The 24979-nt window shown below is 35.8% G+C and overlaps 1 protein-coding gene across 1 annotated transcript in view; it reads right to left on the bottom strand.

The window, feature by feature from the left end:
• Positions 1–193: 193 nt before the first annotated feature.
• FBXO3 (F-box protein 3) overlaps positions 194–24979 on the bottom strand; it is a 32518-nt gene continuing 7732 nt past the window's right edge. Inside the window, exons 4-11 of the mRNA XM_007468080.1 lie at positions 17031–17145; positions 15291–15495; positions 13632–13677; positions 10690–10774; positions 9724–9846; positions 8307–8422; positions 6473–6663; positions 194–1331 (exon numbers count right to left, since the gene is read on the bottom strand). Of these exons, the coding sequence (XP_007468142.1) occupies positions 1158–1331; positions 6473–6663; positions 8307–8422; positions 9724–9846; positions 10690–10774; positions 13632–13677; positions 15291–15495; positions 17031–17145 (1055 nt within the window). The 3' untranslated portion in view covers positions 194–1157. The remainder of the gene's footprint in view (positions 1332–6472; positions 6664–8306; positions 8423–9723; positions 9847–10689; positions 10775–13631; positions 13678–15290; positions 15496–17030; positions 17146–24979) is intronic.

Below are 24979 nucleotides of genomic sequence, written 5' to 3'. Positions count from 1 at the left end.
CCCTACAAAAGAACTTGTTCCTGGGGGAATTGTGAGGTGGAGTACATGACAGAGTATCGTCAAAGCCAGGAAATGACTTTGAATGGGCCTCTGGCAATAGGCCAATGAGTTTTGATCTCATCTTCCATCTTAAGAGCAAAGGCTTATTAATATTAGTTTATGGGAAATAGGCAATTATACAAAATACAGGATCGGAACCAAAATATGTTTTCAAAATGTGAGTTTTTGACACTTGGAGGATTTCATTCCAAACTCTCAATTACATAATTACAAAAAATCCATGTTTTAGGGAAACATACTTAATCTTAACTTAAAATTCATGTCACTTATCACAAAGTTAGACAGTCAAGTACATAGAGGGGAAACAAAACAGAAGCAGTATTTTCAAATTTAGACTACATGAGACATTGTGAAGAATCTTTTGTTAATAAGCAACACAATACATACTTTTACACACTACACTTCAAAAATGATGCATCTGTGAACAACATGATAAAGGTCATAGTGTTGAAGACTTTAAATTCAAGGTTGGCAGAGTTGAAGACTAAATTCAAGGTCAAAGTCATACTGATAGACTTTAAATTCAAGGCTGTTGTGATGAAAACTCTAAATTTAAGGACAGATTGTCTAAGAAAGGACAACTAGCATTCAAGCTATTTAGTCAATTAGTTCCCTGTGAGTACAAAATGTACAGGACTCACTAAATGGATTAGCCTAATTACAAATTCTGTTCATTTCTAAGTAACTTATAAGTCTTTTCACAGAATCATTCAGTCACACAGTTTCTCTCTATCCTTGTGTAGGTATTTCTGCTTCATTTTAAATCCTTATTCTACTCCCTCCCATTTCCATATTTTTATAAGTATCAAATATCTTTAAACAAAAAAAAGTCTGTTCCTTAGCTAGAGAACTATTCTCCCACTGACTTCTAGAAGAGGAAAAAAAAAGACTCCCATTTCCTCCTCGACCTCAAAAGCACTAAGCAAACTCCAACAATCCAGCTCCTAAAGTAGTGTCATATAGAACCCAGGTCCTGGCACAATATTTCATGCTAGTTTTCCCGCTATAAGCTGAGAACAATTTAGTTATTTACATTACTGAGAAATCTATTTAACAGGCTGATTCACCCCCAGGGCCTCCATCAGCGGAGGCTTTTGCTAAAACAGGCGAGAGCAGCGGCGTCTCCGAATGGGAACGTCAAAGACTCTTCTCCGTCTCTCCTCGTCATCTTCATCAGATTCATCCATATCTGCCGAATCATCATCGTCGTCTTCCTCCTCCTCCTCCTCTTCTTCCTCTTCCATCTCTTCATATTCATCAGGACCCATTTCCTTGAAAGAGAAAACAATCTTTTGATAAGAACTTCCATCAGTTTTTTTACTCTTATTTAATGTAAGTTCTCATTTACCTAGAACCTAAACAACTGGGCATATGCCAAATATGAATTTTTATAGACTTCTCAGAGAATGTTTATAGATTTTTAAAATAGAATTTTATAGCCTTGTATACATTTTCATAATGCACATGCTGATGCAAATTCTAGAGTATATATTCTATCACAAGTTTTAAAATGCTCAATGTGGTTTTAATGGTAAATATATTTCATCAGTACAGTACTTATTTTTTACATGGTGGTTGGTAATTCACACAATGTAGCAAACAGACCACTCCTAACAACCCAAGATAAAATTTTACTGAACTTATTAGTGTACTGAATAACAATTCTTTATTAACCTACATGCTTACAGAAAAGAGGATCTGAAAATATTACTAAGGTGTGACCTCTACTGGTAAGTTTTATGTACTGTCAACAGGAGGTCTAAGAGATTTCTTTTGAGCTCCTAGTATAAAGACAATCAGCATCGGTAGCCTCTGCTTTTAAATTAATTTGTTGAAGGCTCTCAGAATAAGGCAGTAGTGATGTTGAACATCCAATATCTGAACACCTCTTGGGAACTTCAGTTCCTTTTAAGCAGTGTCTCTAATTGAGTCTTGACCCATTCTGCTGTTGGTTTTCTCTCTCACACATTTGAAGACTCAGTGAGAGGACCTCCTGTATTGGACAGAATTCTGAACGGCAAGGAGGACCTAGCTGGTAATGTGGCAAGTATTGGGAAACTTGGGATGTGATGGCACCAAAAGTCCTTCCACCAAGGCTTTTATGGCATTGCATATGCAGCATCCTACTACCCCGTGATCGAGTCTCTAACCACTCTCCCTTGTTCACCGCCCTCCAGCTACACTGGCCTCCGTGCAGTTCTTCAGACACACCAAGCACATTGAGTGCTTCAGCACCTCTGTACTTGCTGTTCTTCTGCTTGGAACACCCTTCAACCACATATCCACCCAGCTCCCTCTACTTCTTTCAAGTCCGAACTCCAACGTCACCAAGGCCTTCCCTGACACATCTTTATATCAGAACAACCCAACAGTATACTTCTTAGCTCCCTGACTCTGATTTTTCTCCCAGAGCACGTATTACTACTTGACATAAGTGAGGAGTGTGTATTTGCTACACTTTGTCTCTTCCAACTAGAATGTAAATTCCAAGCCAGATATTTTTTTTTAATCTCCTCAACTTTCTTCTTTTTTTTATTTTTATTGAGGCATAATTGACATAAAACATTATACTGGTTTCAGATGTACAACATAATGATTCAATATTTGTATACATTACAAAATGATCCCCACAATAAATCTAGTTAACATCCATCACCTTACATAGTTACAGGGCTTTTTTCTTGTGATGAGAACTTCTAAGATCTACTCTCTTAGCAACTTCCAAATATGCAGTACAGTGTTATTAACCATAGTCGCCATGCTGTACATCACATCCCTGAAGGCAGAGATTTTGATTATATCGTTCACTGCATTTTCCCCAGCACCTAGTAGGTACTCAATAAATATCTGTTGAGCAAGCAAATTAATTAACGTGGGGGAAAGGAAATGTCCTTTAGATTTTGTCAAAAGGAACTGTCACTTGGGATTTATTATAACACTAACAACAACAATCAGAGAAAATATACATAAATATATTTCATTACTTTTATCTTTTGATTTTTTTAATCTGGGAAATAAAGACTTTAAAATTCAGTAGAAGGTACAAAAGGGGGAGAGGATTAAGGCTTAGGAAATTCTGAAACATTAAATCCAGGTAGTATGATTATTAATTATCTTAAGGAAAAAAACAAAAACTGTTAAAGAAATCAATGTAGCTAAAGAGGGAGATTGCTGATGATCTCAGACAAAAGTGTACATATACAAACAGTAGATGGAAAGAGGAACACACAGACAAGAATGGAAATAAATAAGCAGCAGGAGCCTCTAAAGTATCCAAAAACAAACTACCTAGACCAAGAAAAGGCTTAAGACCAACCAAAAAATGTTTTATAGCAACATTCAAAGTATAAAGCAAAAGGAAGTATTAAGTATGATAATATACGGCTAGTGGACAAATAAGGGGAAAAACTCAACTTCCATATCAAGAAAACTAATTTTTAAACAGGAAAGGTACAATACAAATAAACACAATACAAATACAATCCCCACTGCCTCTTTCATGTTGATTAGAAATAAGTCCAGAATTCTCATTTCATTTTACTGAGTTCTCATCCTCGAGAAAGAGAAAACATTTTCCACGAGGCAGATCAAGATTTTATATGCTTCTCTGTGGTTGGGAGGAAACTAAAACTCTTAAGTAAGAACATAGTTAAGAGAGGGTTGAACATGTAATGAGTTTATTATTGTAATTTGAAATTATAAATTTAAAAATTTTAAACTTTAAAAAAGGAGTAATATTATAAAACTTCTCAGTTTTAATTTTTAACATGATAAATGTCATATAACCCATATAAGCAAGAGTTCTTTGGAGTCCTCAATAACTTTTAAGAGCTGAAGGGGATCATGAGACGGAAAAGTCTGAGAACTACTGTCCTTAAGTAAAAACTACTCTATCCCCACCCTAACAAACATTAAAAACAAGCCTCAACAGGATCGACTGACCCAATAGTAACTTAACTGCGCAAACTACCTGTGCAAACAAATGTCAACACTCTTTACACTTTAGGTCAGGAATATATAGCAACTTTAGGGCAAGGAATATTGCCATAGATAGAGATTTTATAACAATAAAAGAAGCACTTCATTAAAAACATGTAACAATCCTAAATATATTTGCATATAATTAAAATACATGAAGCAAATTAAAAAGAGAATAAAAATTCAGAATTAAAAAAATAGACAAAACTGTAATTACAGTTGGAGATTACAACGAACACACACACATACAAAAGATCAGTAAATATATAGAAGACTTGGAAAACAGTCAACCCATTTGACTTGCCATTTATAGAATTAATATTCCCCCAAATACCAGAATATACATTCTTTTCAAATACACAAGGATCATTTACCAAGATAGACCATAATGCTGGGCCATAAAACATTTAAAAATATTGAAATTATACACAGCGAGTTCTCTAACCATAACAAAACTAGAAATCAATAACCAAAAGGTAACTGGAAAAGCTCCAAATGTTTGGAAATTCATACATTGCTAGAAAAGACATAGATCAAAATTAAATTACAAGGGAAATCTGAGAATATTTTGAATTAAATGTTAATAAAAATAATGCATCAAAATTTGTGAAATATAGCTAAAACAGTGCTTAGAGAGAAGGTCTAAAATCAATAATTTAAACTTCTACCTTAAGAAGTAAAAAAAAAGCAAATTAAACCCACAGTAAGTGGGAGAGAAATAAAGATAACTCCAGAAATCAATGAAACAGAAAATGAACAAATAGAGAGAAACAGTGAAACCAAAAATTGTTCCTTTAAATAATCAATAAAAGTGACAAGCCCCTGGCTAAGATGATGAACAAAAGAGAAGATGTACATTACCAATATTAAGAACAAAACACTACATATAACTATAGCTCTTACAGCCATTAAAAGGATATCAAGGGAATACTGCAAATAACTTTTATGGAAATAAATTCAACATTTAGACCAAATGGACAAATTCCTTGAAAGACACAAAATTACCGAAAGTGAAACACGAAACAGAAAATATTAAAGAAATAAAATTCATATCTCAAAACGTTCCCACAAAGAGAACTCCAGCCCAAGATGACTTCACTGATAAATTGTATCGAACATTTAAGGACAAGATGATACCAATCTCATACAGAAATGGGGCTATAGTCAAAAATGGAAGACTCTTATAGGAAGTAGCAAATTTACAGTATTGGAAATATACCGCTGGGAGGGAAGCTAAACTTCACTTCCAAACCCAGGCTGCAGACTCTTTTCACCAGAAATACCACAAGTATAATGGCCTCAAGTCTCATCATCATCCTTCTCTTTCCAAACTGGAGTTGGGAATGCATCCACTCTAAGTCAGATTAATATCATGTCTATCTTCCCAGACTTCCAATAGACCCACCCATCGGGGTCATCCCAGGAGCTAGAGGGCTTTTTTTGAACATTTGACACCTATGACTTGATTATATTCTGGGTATGCAATTCATAATTTATTCCTATTGTATAACTCAAGTGTCATAATTTTCTTTAATCATTTTATAGCCTGTAAGATTGGGGTTACTGCTATACCTATCACCCTAGAAATGAGATTTCAAAAAAACAGCTAGTTGACTTAGGAAATGATCCCAAAGAGAGACTACTAAAAGTGCAAGTCTACCCATTAAATCTTCTTTGTAATGATTTTATAGGATATTTGTATTATTTTTAAAAATTGGGAGTTTTAGCAAGACCACTGTAAGAAATTGCTTCCCCAGTCTTAATGAAATAAAATAAAGGCGATTCTAACTGGTCTAGTGTGGTGATTCTCATTAGGCAACAAAACTGTTTTTGGAAACTGGAAAAGACACTGAAACTTTGAAACCAATAACTACTTTATATGATACTGTAATGGTGGATACATGTATGTATGAATTATACATACATTCAAACCCACAGAATATGCAACACCAAGAGTGAACCCTAATGTAAACTATGGACTTTGGGTGATAATGGTGTGCCAATGTAGGTTCACCAGCTGTAACAAAGTTACCACTCTGGTGGGAGATATTGATGATGGGGGAGTCTATGCATGAGTTGAAGCAGAGGGTATATGGGAAATCTCTGTACCTTCTGCTCAATTTTGCTGTGAATCTGAAACTGCTCTAAAAAATAAAGTCTATTTAAAACAAACAAACAAATAAAAACAACAACAAAAACATAACAGTAGAGTTACTCTGATTGAAGAATCTGGAGACTAGTTTACTTACTATCCACCCCCCCCACAACATATTCGCACATCTCCCCCTCCCCCCAAAGATATTTCCCTCAAAATCTCTAGGGTTCTCTGAAATACCATTTACAAACTATCTGTCTGGGTAATCAACAAAGACCCTCTGTGGAGTTCATTCTACAAAGTCATGTAAAATCAGCACCAGAGGAAAATTTAACCTACCAATCGAGCTATAGACACCCTGAATGTCGGACATGCCATATGGAATCGGGGAATGGCAACATTAAAGATCTTGTCTTTAAAGTAAAGGAAATGGAAGGTATAATATCCTTCCATATAGCCTGATGTTGTAGAGAATGTGGTACAACTTGTGTATTCATATACCCGGCCTGGGCTGATGATTGGAAATTCACCTGCAGAGAAAACAGTAAAAATAAATTAAAGTGTAATATTTAGTTCTTCATTATAGCAAACACGATATGTCCTCTTTAAACTATATTAAAGAAAATGCATAATTAGAAAAAAATCTAAAAGGAACTATAACAAAATGTTAATATTTTGGGATGGGATTATGAGTATTTTGACATTTTTTTGTACTCTCCTAATTCCCTATAGTGTGTTGGGGGGTGGGGGGCTGATATCCAGTAGAATGAAAATTAAAAAAGGAGAGGGGGGCTTCCCTGGTGGCGCAGTGGTTAAGAATCCAACTGCCAATGCAGGGGACACGGGTTCAAGCCCTGGTCCGGGAAGATCCCACATGCCGCAGAGCAACTAAGCCCGTGCGCCACGACTACTGAGCCTGTGCTCTAGAGCCCGGGAGCCACAACTACTGAGCCTGTGCTCTAGAGCCCACAAGCCACAACTACGGAGCCAGCATGCTGTAACTACTGAAACCCGTGTGCCTAGAGCCCGTGCTCTGCAACAAGAGAAGCCACTGCAATGAGTAGCCTGTGCACCGCAACGAAGAGTAGCCCCCGCTCACCGCAACTAGAGAAAGCCCGTGTGCAGCAAGGAAGACCCAACACAGCCAAAAATAAATAAAATAAAATTAATTTATAAAAAACTAATTTAAAAAAAAGGAGAGGCATTGAGGACACAATCTTTAAGACACTGGTAATAAAAAGTGTCACATATTCTAGTTCAAACAGAGATAAGGATAATCTAAATGTTTAAATGTAGCAAGAGACTAAAACATAAAACTCTGAAGATGCATCTTAAGCATTGAGCCCAGACAAAATGGCAGTCACAAGGGAAAGGTTTTACACCAATAGACGAAATGACAGAAAAAGAATTACAGCTTTAATAAAATTCTTTAATATCCAGGAAAAATTCCTTAAAAAGACACGTAGAATATGAATCTATTTGTGGCAATTAGTTAAAACAACTTCAATTTAAACTGAATTCTACATATGCTTAGGACCAATAACAAAATCACATAGCTTAAATAGCATTATTTTCCTGAAGTACACATATAAAACGTGAAGAATCTGAGGTCTCAGAAACTTATGATAATCATAATTTTTTAAAAAGCCAAATGTCAATGGTAATCAGAGGCTAGAGATGATTGAAATCAAAAAACAATAAAATCTGTGCTAAGTTTAACATTTCTCCAGAAATTTCAAAAAGATGACCAATATGCAATTTATTTTCTCTTTCTGCCATACACTCTGTAACCCTACAGAATATGATAATGAATAATTATCCAGCTAAAAAAATAAAGCAGTTAAGAAGGAAAAGCAAGAAACCCGTGTGATCTACAGAATGGAAATTCAATCCCTGAATAATTGAGTTTGCTATAATTTTAGAAAAGTTCATGTTTCAGGTACTAAACTGATAAAATAATGACCTTTACACATTATATTTATGAAGCAAAATATTGTAGTTAGGAGAAGAATTCAGAATCTATGATATCTTTCACACTGAAACACAGCTATTAAAAAGATGCAGTCTTATCCACTAACTACATCATGCATTTGCCAAGCTATGTATCACATATATACACTCCAAAATGTTTTAGAAGCAACTGATGTATAAACCCAAATCTTGGGATACATACCAACTACTCCAGGTCCTTGAACTTCTTCCACATCACCTTTAGCATTTGTTATTCTCCAGTAGCGACTGTCTAACTGACATGCCTTCTCAGGAAGTGCATCTTTTGACATTTCAATCCTGGAGAAGAGAATGGAGTGGTAGAGACACGTTGGTTTTTTCTGTTTAAGAGCTACGGTATTTTGAGCTAAGCCAGTGAAAGGGATTTCCAAAGGAAATTAAGAAACTCAACCCAAAGTCTGTGTAAATCATCTATTCCTGTAAGTCTGCAAAGACTCTGGCCTAATTAGCTGGACTCCCCCACAGAAATGCTTTCATTCAATTTACACACTTGACTTTCATTTAGGATTTAACAATAGAAAGGGCAACATAAAAATTTACAAACATAGTGGTGACAACAATCTTTTGCTGTTCAAATAAAGACGAATGTGGGAAACACTTTCTAGAATATGGTGCCATGAAAAACTTCTGTTCTAAAAAATGGAGTCTTTTTTTTCACTACAAGGCTATACAGCCCTTTTCCCCATTAGCTTCTAGAAAGCTCAGGGCAAAATGTCACTATTTCGTGCATCTACTATTTAGTTACTGGGGTTATACCTTGACTCTGTTTTCCAATACTATTATTTCCCTCCTTTTTCTGAGACTCTGCTGACTCTTATTTTCATTTAGAATACCGTATAAGCACGTGTAGGCATTACTATTTTAAGCTTATCTCAATCCTAGGCAGGATTAAATTAAACAATTAAAACAACATTCATCTGAATATGTGTAACTGGACATATCAAAGTCTTCATACAATACCAAAATCCTAGAATGCTTTCTGGTTAAGTATACATTATTATTATTTCTAGTATGTATATATGCATGTATATGTATTTTTTGAAAATATATATCATAAAGTATTTAAAAATACATCTAAAAACAAAGCATTCTTAATCCCTTAGGGCAATGAGTTATCTTTACCTCACAGTACAGAGTACTTCTAATTAAAGTGTATTTAATATTTGTTTTTTATTTAACCAAATCCAGGGCTTGCTCAGCACTATGTCTAATATACAGGCTGTACTCAATAAATATTTATTACACTTTTAATTAAATATAGACAGGCAAGATAAAACTGAAATGCATGGTTTTATCTTGGGCAATTTCATAGCTTTCAGAACGCATTATAACTCTAATACTGACCTTTCATGATGATTACAGCTTAGTGGTCCACCTCTCAAAGTACCTGGCACAAAGGATGATACAAACTCAAGGTGCTTTACAAACACTATATTGTAGAAAATTTGTTTGTTATCCACCTACCTCCACACTTTAGCAAGAAGCTGCCTTTCAGAATGTGTTTTTATATCATGTCAAATAGGGTAAGGTACACATCCATAAGGTATATCCCAAAAGGCGACCCCATTTAAAATTCTCACCTGATTCGGTATGTGAAGAAATAGTGGGGTGGATGTACAGAGCTAAGTTCTGGCAGAAACGATGTGGAAACTGAAACTGTAATATCCCCAGTCGTTGCTACACACTCTGCATCATGAACATATCTAGGTAATTTTAAAAAATTAAACATTTTTTAATCAACAAACGTCAATTCTGTAAGATAAAAGATTTAAAGATACAATGCAAAATAGTTTATATTTTACTTTACGATAAAAACAAATTTAAATCATATTTGGCACCTTAAAGGTACAGTTATTAAGCTTAAAAGAACAAACAAACTAGAAAACCTTGAAGACTCTGAATCAATAATGATAGCAGTCAAGGTTCAACCAGTGGTTGACCAGTCGTTCAAATAATGGATCAGTAACTAACTTGGAAACTAAAAAGAGCTTATTTCAGTCTTTAGAGCTAAGGAAACTTTTGGAACATCTGAAAACCCAGCTATGCCCTATACACAGTGACTCTGACAATAAAAATGTGTTAGTATTGTTATTCTAGAGGCCTCTAATGTATAATTAACGTATCATTTCTGCCAACTGGGCTACTGTGAACCAACCTCTAGTTCCATCTATAATACCTGAGTGTTCCATTTAGAGATAATGACTAATATTTCCAGGAGCTAATAGTTACTGACTTGCTATTCACATAAATCTGTTATTGGCAACAGCCTCCCACTCCACCGCCAAAAAACCCCACAACTATGTAACTACTATAAAGCCACAGCTTCTAAATCAAAATGAGTTTTTTCTCTTGATTCTTCAAGATGAAAAAAATACTGGCTGTTCAACTGTTTGGATGTGTTTGCTTTAAAGTGAGAATAAAATAGTGAGACTTAAGATGAGTGGTTCTGTTATTAACCTTCATGGGAAACTTCATCTCATGATCTGTAACTGATGTTTTTTTCTGATTTATAATCATTCCAATCCATAGGGCCCCAAGTGAAATACCTGAAAATTTGGTCTCTGATGATAGGGAAGCCACCTGATACAACATTGTTGACATAAGAAGTAAACCAGTCAGTAAAAGTAGCACCTGTAAAAAAGGAAGGGAAAAAAAAAGAGAAAAGGACAGTTTTTTTTTAATTTATACAGGAAACAAGGGGAAAAATGACAATTTCTCTATGCTTAATAGTGATATCTAGTGATACCAAAACTAGAAACATTTATATATACCATTCTACTAATCCTTTATTAGGTAAATTTCTATCCTCAGTTCTATCAATCTTATTCCAAACTACCTTGCTAGGGAATCCTCCGACTACCTTCAAACTACTTTTTACACTTAAAACTAAATAGTTGACTTTTAAACTTTAATTTATTCTGGTACAAGAATGAAAAACCTTCTGTCTATAATTTCTGGAACATATAGAACAAAGGAGATATAGCTATGTCTAGGAAGAAACTACAGAAAAAGTATCAGCACCTATCCTCATATGATCAGGGTACATCCCTGGTCCAGGCACATCCTGACTCACGCACAAAATTCTGGCAGAAGCCAGGCTCAGTCTGGACATCTAATAGGGGTATAGCACTGTGGAGTTCTGGGCATCAGGCCAATACCAAAGTAGCCCAGTTGCATTACTACAGATTCAAATGTACAGCGGTCCTCCCTATTCTCAGTGACCAGCTCAACGCAGAGAAGAATGACTGGGATAGTCCAGTCCAGACCATATATCCGTGACCTAGTGATTGGATCAATAACAAGTATTTACATGAATTATGTTGCCTCTTGTGGGTAATACAACATAACTTTCTCAAACCCCCATCATTTACTGTTAATACAGCTCAGTGCCTAACACATACTAGTCCCTTAATCAATGTTGTTTAATGAATTTCTTCATAATCTTGTTTCTATTAACCCAGTTCCTATACTCTGCCACACTGAAAGTCAGATGCTAAATTTATAGTATGTATTTACTTATAATTCTATTTAGGGAATGACTGAAGATACAATTTAAGCTTGAGTCTGAGAGTATACAGCTTTAAAATTTTAAAGGTATCAACTGACAGAAGGTAAACTACAATAGTTTACTCTTTTTTCAATGCCTATTAATGGCCCACTCTGACCCTTTATTTATTAAATGCTACTTTGTTCAAATGATCACTGATCATCTTCTATCCACTTTGAGCTAGATATTAAGGGGCCACATGAATGTTTTTAAATTCATAGAAGGTACAATTTTCTGTTTTGAGAACTAGCAGTTTCCCTGCAGAGTTTAAAAAATCATTTTGTAAATTTCATGAACTAAAATGTTATGTAAGAAAAAAGAAATTTCTTATGATTTACATTAAAAAAGAAATTGGCATGGTGTATTTTAATGTGCCTTAATTTATTACAACACATACCGAAGTGTGTTCTTTAAAATAAGGATAAAATTTTCCATGCAGCCTTCACCACTAAACTTATCTGCACATAGATTCCAGTTTTCTTAAATATGTATTAATAATGCACTGAATATCAGGAGATTCCATCTTATGTTTTACCAAAAATTCCAAGAAAGTCAAACTTAGTTGAATTAAGATGTAATTTATATGTTCTACAGTAGTTTACCTTTTAAAGTAAGCCCATATCTTGCAGTTCCTTTGAGAGTATTGGGGTTTTTATCAAGGTAGTGTAAAGGCAGATCAGATGCTTTCTCATCTTTCCTCCCAGCGCTAACTTCCCACCTCATTTCTTCCAGTGCATCTCAAATCTTTTGCTTTACTCTCTCATTCTAGGAGAAACCCCAGCTCCCAGAAGAGTATTCTCAGACCTTAGTACTCTGCTGTAGTGGTGGGGTCTTCCACACCATGTCAGACCAGCACCAAACTAAGACTAAGAAACTCACAGAGCCTAGCCGGCAGCTTACCTTAGAGCTCAGGCAGCCTTTAGTTTATAGACTGAGCAGCACCACTGGACTAGAGCCAGGACGATCATGTTCTCAGAGTATGTGCCACCCAGAGAAGCCAAAGAGGGCAACGAGCAAGGGCGTAACCCCCAGAGGGTGCTAACTTAGATACCATAGACCACAGGAATCAGGGTTAGCTGAAGGCTAGGAACCAAGCTTAAAAGTGTTTTATAACTGACTGCGTAGGGGTGAGAACTTCTTGATATTGTGAAGTATGCCACAAACCTAGAATATGCCGTAGTTTGAACACACAGAGACTTATACTCTGTTCAAGGTTCCAATTAGGAGATACAATTAAATACAGATGGCTTGGCCTGCAAGATCCTTTTACTATTAATATATAATGGTGTTTAATATGTTCCAGAAATGCCTTTAAAAAGCAGCATGGATAGTCAGGAAGCTTCTCTTTTTCTTCTACGTGAGAAAAATCTAAGCAAAACAAGAATGGATGAACAGCACAGGGGTGAGCTGCTCTTGAATACAAACTGAATTGTTCTCAAAATCCTATGAGAAATATGCTTTTAAGGACAAGAAAAACCAGGTGTGCCAAGCAGTTTATAAGGCCCAGTTGATTCTGGTCTCTGAAGACTGCTGGTCTGAGGTCTCTGGTGTGACATCAGTATTTTACTATAGCACTGGCACCAGAAGAGAAAAAGAATAGTTATTTTATGTGTCTATATCTCTAATTATGTATTAATATGATCAATGGAAAATGCATGTGTGTCTAACGGAACTATATACACGTTCTTAGCAATTCTATACATTTCACTGTTCTACAGCAGAACCCTAAGGGCACAAGGTTGTATATGGCATGGCTTTTTTCCAAATGGAAGCCCAAGTCAAATAAAGTACAAGGGCTATTCTAATGAGAACCTAGTTATAGTACTTTATGAACCAGCAAGCTTTAAGAAATACAAATATAAATTTGCCAATTGATCAAGTAACAGAAAAGTTTTTACCAACTTAATTTTTTTGACCAGAAAGAAGAGACTTTTCTCTTACCTATGATAAACATGTCAATAGCAGCTGGATTCCGAGCCATTTGGTCCTAGGTGAGAAAAAGAATATTGTAATCAAGGAAAATACATTTTACTTAATTCCCCATTGTTCACTACCTGTATCCTTCCCTGGGGACAAGACAAAACAGATAAAAATAACTTAAGTGCTCTAACCAGTACTCAGACATTCCTCACACTTTTCAGTTTCTGCTCTTATGATTTCTATATTTAGGCTCTTCCTATTAGGCTCTTCCTATGAACTAATAAATGATCCTTCAAGAAAACAATTAGGACATTAAAACTGTGAGAAGACACATGGCCTATGAACCCAGAAGACAGGGCTTTGAATTCAGTCAAGGGACCTGAACAGTTCTAGATTAGTCTCTTCTCTCAGGAAATGGAGAGACCAAGTCATCATCCTACAACCTTATAGAGCTATCAAGTCAAAAATGAGATAAAAGATGTGAAAATGCTTAGAAAAAAAATTAAAAGCTATGCAAGCTCTTTAAATAATTTAAATGTTATATGGAGTCACATGTCTCAGATAACTATGAAAATTTTTTAAAATTAAATTTATTTATTTATTTATTTATTTATGGCTGCATTGGGTCTTCGTTGCTGCACGCAAACTTTCTCTAGTTGTGGCGAGCAGAGGCTACTCTTTGTTGCGGTGCACAGGCTTCTCATTGCGGTGGCTTCTCTTGTTGCGGAGCACAGGCTCTAGGCGCGCAAGCTTCAATAGTTGTGGCACACAGGCTCAGTAGTTGTGGCACACAGGCTCAGTAGTTGTGGCTCACAGGCTCTAGAGCGCAGGCTCAGTAGTTGAGGCACATGGGCTTAGCTGCTCCACGGTATGTGGGATCTTCCCGGACCAGGGCTCGAACCCGTGTCTCCTGCATTGGCAGGCGGATTCTTAACCACTGTGCCACCAGGGAAGCCCCTGAAAAATATTTTCTATTTAAGTTCACATCTAGGCAAAAATGAAAGCAGAAGGTCTGCAACTGAGGAATGACTGAGAACTGAAGAAATAAGAATGAAACCAAATGCCATATTTTCTGTGCTTACATTAAAATCATAATAAAATCCTCTTTAAAAAGATCTACATTTTTCAACAACTCAAATACCTACTGAAGAAAGAGTTTAGAAAGTTTCTATTGCACTCAGAACTTGAATCCAAAGCGAATGATGACGGATGATGTCCAAAAGCTAAAGTTAGAAATTTATATTACAATTAATCACTTCAACAAAAAGCTCATTCATTTTTCTTTTTTTTATAACAGCTTTATTGGTCTATAATTGCTTTACAGTGGTGTGTTTCTGCTGTATAACAAAGGGAATCAGCTATACATATACATATATCCCCATATCCCCTCCCTCTTGCGTGTCTCATTAGTTTTTCTTAAACTTAAAATGTCCTAATACAAATCACAGCTTCCCTCTGTATGCACAATAGCTTGCATTGTTATTGTTTGTCCACTGGTGAAATTTTCTTTTAGCATTCCATGCCATTATATCAGAATATTAGCCCTCTAGTTAGATCCGTCTATAATCAAAATGCATAATGCTCTATACCCATTCTACAACCCTGAAAATTCCTAACGCACATTTTATACACCCATCAGAACACATCTTAAAGGCACATTTAAACATGCTTCCTACTTACTGGACATTGGTAGAAGACTTCATTTTTGTTTCGGCCCTCCGCAGCTTCCACTGCTATGTACTGACTCAAACCAGTATGTATGCAAAAAGTTAAAGGTAGACAGTATTTCAGTCCCTGTCTCTGCTGGAAGCCTCCAGCAGCCGTGTCGACGTCTAGCAAATCCTCAGAACGATAGTGATTAGACAGTGCCATGCTTCCCAACAACCTGAGAATATAGACTCAAAAATTTAGTCAACTGCAATCTTTTTGATGAATAATAATTTCACATTGACAACTTTATAAGAACGATTAACATGTCAATTCTAAACCAGGAATACCCCAAACACTACAATTTCTGCATATATTAAATTCAAACTCTTGAGTGGAAAGATTCTGATTTAAATTAAAAGCCTAAATGTCTAAACTGTCTAAATGCCAACCTTTTAAAAAGAAAAATAGTTTTATTGCTTTCAAAAATCTATCTTGCCATAATTTGCCAGTGTTTTGCTATATATATATGTATGACTAATTTAATGTTTAATGTTCTCTCTGATACCTTTATCTTGATACAACCTTTAGCTTACACTATCCTACCAGGCAGTATAAATGGAAATCAGCTTAATCCTTGTCCAAATTTTCATAAACTTGGGATGTATGGGGTCTAAACTCATACGTATGAGAACAACACAGGTGTCGGTCCTTGATGAGAGTCTCATCCTAAGTCTCACTGTTTGGGCTGTGGGTAGATAAAAATCCCTGTGTTGAAATCATGATCTGTTTGTCATGTCAATTCTGAGCAACTCTTAGTATAGTTCTCTCCTGTTGGTCCTTGAAATATGACAATTCTTCCATTTTGTCAAGTTTCAGCTTGACAGGAAAACAGAATAGAAAAAAAAAACCCAGTGATTTAGGCTTATCTAGTCCTAACTGCCCAATATTTGACTTCTGAATACTACCTTGTAACCTCAGTATGATCACCTCCTAGATTCCCTGTACTCACTCAACTCTGATCTGAAATGGTAACAGAGCCTCATATGGTTCTTCACACACAAAGAGATACCAAGTTCTAGTAAGAACAATGCAAAGTTCTCCCTTAATTCCTATCAGTATGTCACAAGTGCAATGTCTCTGAAATACCTTAATTTCATGAGGGAACAAAGGGAGTAGAACCATTAGAAGCATATAGCTTTAAAAACTGTGAGTAAATTTGAGAGCTACTGCATGGTCTGCTTTTACCAAAAGGTTCCACAGTGAATACTTCATATCATTTAGAAGTAAATTTAAAATAGGCCATTCAATTATAGACTATGCTTGAATAGGACAAAACTAATATTTTCTTTAGTTAAGTGTATGTAGCTCTGAACAAATTACTTTTAACATGTATGATTCATAGAACTTATATCCAGCTTTCTAAAATACTTTACTTGGCCTGTAACAGGATAAACACTTCAAGGATTTGGAACAGATTTAGTTAAATTTTAGTTAAATTATACTCACACACACATCTCCTCTCCTGTCCTGTAGGCCCACCCCAACCATCTTAACTGTAAAGATGTGTTGATAGAAACCATGTTTTTGAGACATTATCTACTTTGGTAAAATGAAATTCAAGCTATAGATTTTGTCTTATGGATTGTTATAAGGAACAGGAGGAAATTCTTATACTTTTTAATCTGTTAAGAGTAACTACAAATACAATTTGTTTACATTCTAGAAAATAACTTGTATCATTAAAAATAACTCAAACAGTGAACATCTCACCCAGGAACCACTAACTTCTGCCCATTGTGGATACGATATGAACATCGATAATCATCAGGAAGCTTGCAGCCAATCTGAGCTTCCACAGCATCTAGGTCTTCCTCTCGAGCACCCTCTGCAGATACACAAAAAAGCAAATTATCAAGAAACCATAAGCCTTAAATCTAAGAAGAAATGCAATCTATCTGCTAGCCAATGATACAATCTTAGAGCAAGTGAATTCTGTCCAAAATGTACTTGCTGAAGGAATATAGGGAAATGAATTGAAAATTCAGAGAAATATTATATCACTTTAGATTAGCTCTGACGTTTGAAGCACTGAGGAAGCAAATTTCTCAGTTTTCTCTCCATGGGGAAAACACTGGCACTAAGCAAAATATGGAATGGCAGGCACCAGTGAAATCCACAATAGTTTTTTCACAGTACAATACAAACTTTAGAGCATATCTCATTTTTCTTAATCTAATATACTCAAATTTCTCTATTTAAAAAACTCTCAGAAGTTCTCTAAATGGATGTTGTTCAAGAGTGTAAACCTAGTCTCTTAATGGGAAATATAGGACATAGGTGTAGGTTCATGTTGTGAGGAGGCCATTACTTTGAATTTGATTTTCACATTTATAAGCTTGCCATATATTCTAGCTTTAAAAAGCAGTAATTACAAATACTAAGAGAAGAGATTCACTCCCAGCAATGGCCCTCCAGGTTGTTGGACCAAACGTTTTGCTGAGAACTAGAAAAACCGAACAACAGAAAATTGGTTTCAAGGCTTTTGGAGAACCTCAAAGACAGTGAGAACTGGCAGGGGTGGGGTGAGGGAAGGTTGGTCCAGAAGAACAGGGAAACTGAGAGTTTAGCCAGGGCTTTGGAGCCACCTTGTCTCTGAGGCAACTGCCACTTCTGAAAGCAAACATGAGGCTGAGAAGCCGAGAAGCTGAGCAAAGCTTTCAGCAGTACCACAGGGTTGAGAGAATTTTCCAAAATTGATGAAAACATCAAACCATAGATTTAAGAAGCACTATAAACCCCATGGAGAATAATTACAAAGAAAATCATTTTCTAGACACATTACTGGAAAACTGCTAAAAATCAAAGATAAAGAGAAATCTTAAAAGCAACCAGAGAAGGGGAAAAGCCACAGTCATCTTCAGAAGAACAACAATAAGACAGCTTCTTAACAGAACAATAGAAGCTGGAAGAATGTTACCTTCAAGTGCTGACTAGAATTCTATATCCAGTGAATATATACTTCAAAAGTGAAGATGAAATAAATATATTTTTCAACAACAACAAAAAAAATCTGAAAATATTCAGCAATAGCATTCCCTCGTTAAAAACAAAACAAAACAAGACAAAAAGGAATTCTTCAGGCAGAAGAAAAATTATCCCAGATGGAAGCATGAAGATTCAGGAAGAAATAAAGTGCAACCAGAAAAGGTAAATATGCAGGTAAATCTAGAATAATATTGAACATGTAAAATAATAATAATGTTTTCAAGGATATAAAATATGTTGAAAACTAAAATCACAAAACTATAATACAAAAGACAGGAGGGAGGTAATTGAAATTAAAGTATTCTAAGGTTCTTTCATTGTTCAGGAAGTGGTAAAAATACTAATTTACAATAGACTTTAAGTCAGAGATACATGTTTTAATCTCTAGGCTAATCACTAAAAACAAAGTTAGATAAATAAGCATGGAAAGGGAGTACGGAATAAAAGATAATTAAGAAGAATGCAAAAAAGGAATACCTGCTCAGGTGGCACCAATATAAAATAGAAACGTGGTATATTTACACTCAAATGTATTAGTAATTACATTAAATATAAACAGACTAAATAATCTAATTAAAAGACAAACAAACCAGATGAAAAACAAAGCACAATCATATACAAGAGGTACATCTTAAAGATGTAGATACAGAAAAGAAAGTTAAAATACCTACTAAAATCATACAAAATAGACTTTAAGGCAAATAGCATTATTCGAGGTAATGGAGGACTTTTTGTAATGGCAAAAATGTTAAATTCACTACACAGGTATTATAAGTTTAATTTTGTGCATCTAATAACACAGCTTCAAAATATATATATATATTTTTTTTTTTTGTGGTACGCGGGCCTTTCACTGCTGTGGCCTCTCCCGTCGCGGAGCACAGGCTCCAGACGCACAGGCCCAGCGGCCATGGCTCACAGGCCCAGCCGCTCTGCGGCATGTGGGATCCTCCCGGACCAGGGCACGAACCTGCGTCCCCTGCATCAGAAGGCGGACTCTCAACCACTGCGCCACCAGGGAAGCCCCAAAATACATTTTTTTAAATGACAGAATTAAAATGGAAAAAATATATATCTGTAATCATAATGGGTGTATTAGTTTTCTACTGCCACAATATTAGCCGCTTAAAATAACACTCGTTTATTATTTCACAGTGTCTGTAGGTCAGAATTCTGGACATGACTGAATTGGATCTTCTGCTCAGGTCCCACAAGGCTGAAATCATGGTGTTAACTGGGGCTGCTAGTGTACCTTATGCATCTTTTGCTTGGGGTTCTCTTCCAAACTCACTGGTTGTTGGAAGAGCTCAGTTCTTTGTAGTTGCAGGATTGAGGCTCTCTACTCTTAGAAGCCACCTGCCATTCCTTATCACCTGGCCCTCTCCACAACGTGCCAGTTTGCTTATTCATGACCTGTAGGAGACGCACCCAGGCTTTGAATCTCTCTGACTTCTGGAAGGGCCCAGTTCCTGTTAAGGGCTCACCTGATTGGGTCAGGCCTGCTCAGGATAATTTCCTTTTTGATTAATGATTAATTCAAATGCAACTAATTTGGGAACTTCATTACATCTGTAAAACCCTTTTGTCATCTAATATGATCTAATCACAAGACAGAAATCAATTATATCCATTGTACAACTCACACTCAAGGGGAAGCTATCATTATACCAGGCACGTACCACAGTGGGTGAGAATCTTGGGACCTATCTCAGAACTCTGCCTACCACAGTGAGAAATTTTAACATACCTCTCTCAGTAACTAACAGAACAAGGAGACCAAAAACCTCATTAAGAGTACAGAAGATTTGAACAAGATCAACAGTTTTTGCCTAATCATATATATAGTACTAAATGGCAAGAATGGCAGAATATACATTGTTTTCAAGTATACATGGAACATTTGCCAAGATAAATTATATGCCAGACCACAGAACAAATCACAATAAATTTCAAATGACTGAACTCATACAGAGTATATCCTCTGATCATAGTGGAGTTAAAATATAAATTACATTAAAAAGATTACTAAAAAAGCCCCCAATGTTTAGAAATCAAGCAATACATTTCTATATAATCCATGGGTCAAAGAAGAAATCACAAAATATTCTGAACTGCATGTTAATGTAAATACAGCATATTAAAACTTGTGGGATGAAGTTAAAGCTATGTTTAAAGGGAAATTTATACCCCTAAATGCATTTGAAGAAAATAAGGAAGGCTGAAAAATCTATGATCTAAGTAATCATCTCAAGTCAGGAGAAAAGTGACAGTAAACTTAAAGAGAAGTAATCAGAGAAATTAATGAAATAAGAAATAAGATATTAACATAGAGAGGATAGACAAAGGCAAAAGTCAGTTCTCTGAAAAGACTGATAAAACTGATTAGCTCTTACCTAGCAAAACTGATCCAGAAGAACAGAGAGAAAGCACAAATAATATAAGAAATGGAAAGGTGAAATCACTAGAGATCCAACAAGCATGACGAAGAGGATAATTATGAAAAACTTTATGGCAATAAATTAGAAAATGTAGATGAAGGAGACAATTTCCTAGAAAAATACAACTTATCAAAACTGACATGAGACTAAGTAGAAAATCTGAGTAGTCCTAAATCTGATAAAGAAATTGAATCCTTAATTTAAAACCTTCCCACAATGAAAACTCCAGGATTGAATGCCTTCACTGGTATATTCTACTAATCATTTAAACAAGAAATAAGACCAAGCTTACATAAACTCTTCCAGGGAACAGAAAAAGAGGCAACACTTCCCGACTCGTTTACAAGGCCAGCATCATCTTGATACCAAAACCTGACAAGAACATTGCAAGAAAGGAAAATTACAGGCCAAACTCTCTCATGAGCATAGATGTAAAAACCCCAAATACTAGCAAATCAAATCCAACAATACATAAAAAAGATAATACATTCCAAGCAAAGTAGGTTTATTCCAAGAATGCAAAATTGGTTTAACATTCAGAAAATCAATCATTGTAATTCAGAGCATTAACAAAATGAAGTAGAAAAATCATATGATAGTGACAAGGCTGGAAAGGCATTTGATAAAACTCAATTATCTGTTTAAAACACAAAAACAAAAAACCCTTTTCCCAAACTAGGATCAGAAGGGACTTTCTTCAACATGCTGAAGAGTGTCTACTAAAAATCTACAGCAAACATCAGCTTTAAAGGAGAAATGTTGAAAACTTGCCCTCTGCAGTCAGAAAGATAAGGATACTCACTATTATCATTTCTATCCAACACTGCACTGAAGGCTCTAGCCAGTTCAATAAAGCAAGAAAAATAAAGAAATGACATATAGGGATTGGAAAGCTAGAAATAAAACTATCATTCTACATCCTTAAAGAAATGCAAATTAAAATCACCACTACACACCCACTAGAAGGGCTAAAATAAAAAGAACGACATTATTAAAGTGCTAGTAGGAATGTTAAGTGGTAAAACCACTTTGGAAAATTAACAGTAACTTCTGAAGTTTAATACAAGCACACTATACAACCCAGCAAACGCAATCCTAGATATTTACCTGATAGAAATATGCTCATATGTACATCAAAAATGATTTACAGCATTATTTGTAATAGTCAAAGACTAGAAACAACCCAAATATCCAACAACAGTAGAATGAATGTATAAATTGTGGTCTAATCATATAACGGAGTATTTATATTGTAACAAAAATGAACAAAATACTGTTACACACAACACTGCTGAATCTCACAAATGAAACAGAAATAATTCACGCAAAAAACAAACTTAATCATGCCAATTATATAAAGTTCAAAAAGAGAGAAAACTAATCAGTGGCATTAGCAATCAGGATAGTGGTTACTCCTGAGAAAGACGGAGGGTTCTAGGTACACATAATTATTCTACTTCTTGACCTGACGGGTGTTACAATGGGCATGTTCACCTTGTGACAATTCACTGAGTTGTACACTTATGATCTGTGCACATTTCTATAGGTTGGTTAACATCACTAGTGATAGGCTGTGGATATCACATACCCCCAGCTATGTGATGAGACACCTCACCTTGCTGGTAACCTGAAAACACATTACTCCAGTCTAATCGTGAGTAATACTTTAGACAAAGTCAGTTTGAGGGACATTCTGCAAAATACCTGACCAGTACTCCTTCAAACTGTCAACGGTGTGAAAGACAAAGAAAGACTGGGAAGTGTCCACAGACCAGAGGACGCTAAGGAGACATGACAACTAAATGCAATGTAGTATTCTGGATTGCATGCAGGAATTGAAAAAGGATTCCACTGATGGAAAATCTGGTGAATTCTGAATAAAGTCTAGAATTTAGTTAGTAGTAAGGTGCCAGTGAAGACTTTAGTTTGACAAATGTCCCATGGGTCGGTACATTAGGGGAAACTGAAACTGTGTGAGGGGTGTACAGAAATTCTCTGTACTATCTTTGCAACTGTCTTGTAATCTAAAATTAGTACAAAATGAAAAGTTTATTTTTTAAAAAGTTCAATACAAAAGAAAACAAGCTGAATAGCTGCCTGAACCAGAAGGTGAATGAGAAAAAAACCACTAATATTTATATAGTTAGTGCTACACGTTGGACATTTAACATGTAACATTAAGAAACCAAGAATTTCTTGAAAAGAGAGAGCAAGGCAGAAAAAAAAGTAAAATAACAACAAACAAACATGGCAAAAGACAAATATAAGGAAATACATTTAGAGGGGCATCCTACTATAATAGAATTCGGGAGCCAGACAGACCAGGGTCAAATCTCAGCTCTACCAATTACAGCTGGCTTTCTGTATCCAGATGTGGAACTCAAGGATACAAAGGGTCAACTATGGGACTTGAGCATCTGCATATTTCAATATCCTCAGCAGGTCCTGAAACCAATGCCCGGTGGATACCAAGGGATGACTAGACTGACTGTGATCTCTGGCAAGTTATTTCATCTCTTTAATCCAGTTTCCTCATCTGCAAAACAGAAGATAATAGCACCTACCCAAGAGAATTGCAGTGAGGATTAAATAAGCTTCATGTGTTTAATAAAGTGCTTTCCTGGCATACAGTAAGTGTTTATGTACTTCGCTTGCCCCCAGCCTATTTGTATGAGGAAGCAGTGAAAAGATTACTAGGAGCCAAGAAACCTAGATTAGAGTTCTGTCTCTGTTACTCACTAGCTACGGGACCCTGAATAAGTCACCTAAACTCTCTGAGCCTGTTCCTTCACCTGTAAAATGAAAGGACTGGTATAAATCAGGGATCCACAAATTACAGCCTGCAGGCCAAACCCTGGCCTGTGGCCTATTTCCATAAATAAAGTTTTCTTGGAACATTGCCACACCCATTTGTTGTTATATTGTCTATGGCTGCTTTCCCACAATAGCAGAGTTAAATAGTTGTGACAGAGGCCATCTGTCCCTCAAAGCCTAAAATATTAGCTATCTGGTCATTTAAAGAAAAAGTTTGCTAATCCCTGGTCTAAATGATCTCTAAAAGTCCCTTCTGACTTTAAAATTTTAAGCCAATACTTAAGGTTAATAGGAAATTCAAAGATATGAGATATATACCATGAGATAGATTGGTAGAATGTACATCAATATACTATAATTTCAAGATACTTAATAAAAATTTTCCCAAACCCAGTGCCTATTTGCTTTCCAAGTTTCCTTCCTATCTGTGATCTCTATACCCTTGAAACTGAGTCAGGGACTATGGCCCCTGAGGTGAGCAGCTAGTTTCCTGATTCAGCCGTAAAACTCATAGGTCTACATTAATAGAATCCCCAGCTTTCTAGATATCAGAGCCTTTGTCCTATTCCAATTCATGGCAAAGACCCCAGAGAACTGGCACCTGGAAGTAAAACAGAGGCTGACAAGGAATTCTCTGACAACCTCACCTTCAACCATTAAGTACAAAACAGTGAGCAGGGAGCCTGGGAATACCAATTGAGTGTCCCCTCAAAAAATTAAAAACTAAAAAAAATAAAGAAAAAGGAAAAAGGAAGAAGCTGCTATGTATCCTTAGTTTCCTCCTTTCCTGGTAGCTCTGTGTCTCAAAGGAGAACCATGTCTATATTCCCATATTTCAAATATTCTAATATTAGACTAGCTCTCTAAGACTCCTAACATATTCTAAACAAAATAGGATAGGTCTTCTCTCCCTTCAACAGCTGGTAAGACCACATCTTTGGAGTCAGCCCTGTATTCAAATCCTGGCTCTGCTCTCCTTTGTGATGGCAAACAACTTACTTAGCCTTTTATGCCTCAGGTAGCTCATCTATAAAATGAGACTAGTAATGACCTACCTCATAGGATTTTGGCAACTTAAATGGAATAATATACAGTACTTGGCTTAGTACCTAGCTTTGTGTTTAATAAATAACAGCTATTGCAAACCCTTACATATTTTACTTATCATTACCAAATACCTATTTTCTGAATTATTTTCCTCTTGAAATTATTTAACCCCACACACCAAGTGGATAATATTTTTCTTTTCTTCCAAGGAAAAAACCTATTAAAAATATTAATCAAGAGTACTTTCTTTCAAAGCTGTACTCTCTCTGCCAAATCATTCTTTCTTCTACCTCCTAGCAATTCAGTTTTAAGTACCTGGTCATTCAATCATGATTTGTATGAAATTCATATTTGCATGGAAACGTCAGCAGAAAT

The sequence above is a fragment of the Lipotes vexillifer genome, unplaced genomic scaffold (assembly GCF_000442215.2).
Source record: "Lipotes vexillifer unplaced genomic scaffold, Lipotes_vexillifer_v1.1 scaffold451, whole genome shotgun sequence".
Classification (NCBI taxonomy): Eukaryota; Metazoa; Chordata; class Mammalia; order Artiodactyla; family Lipotidae; genus Lipotes; species Lipotes vexillifer.
Note: the sequence above shows the minus strand (reverse complement) of the source record. Positions and strands in the feature narration are given on the sequence as shown.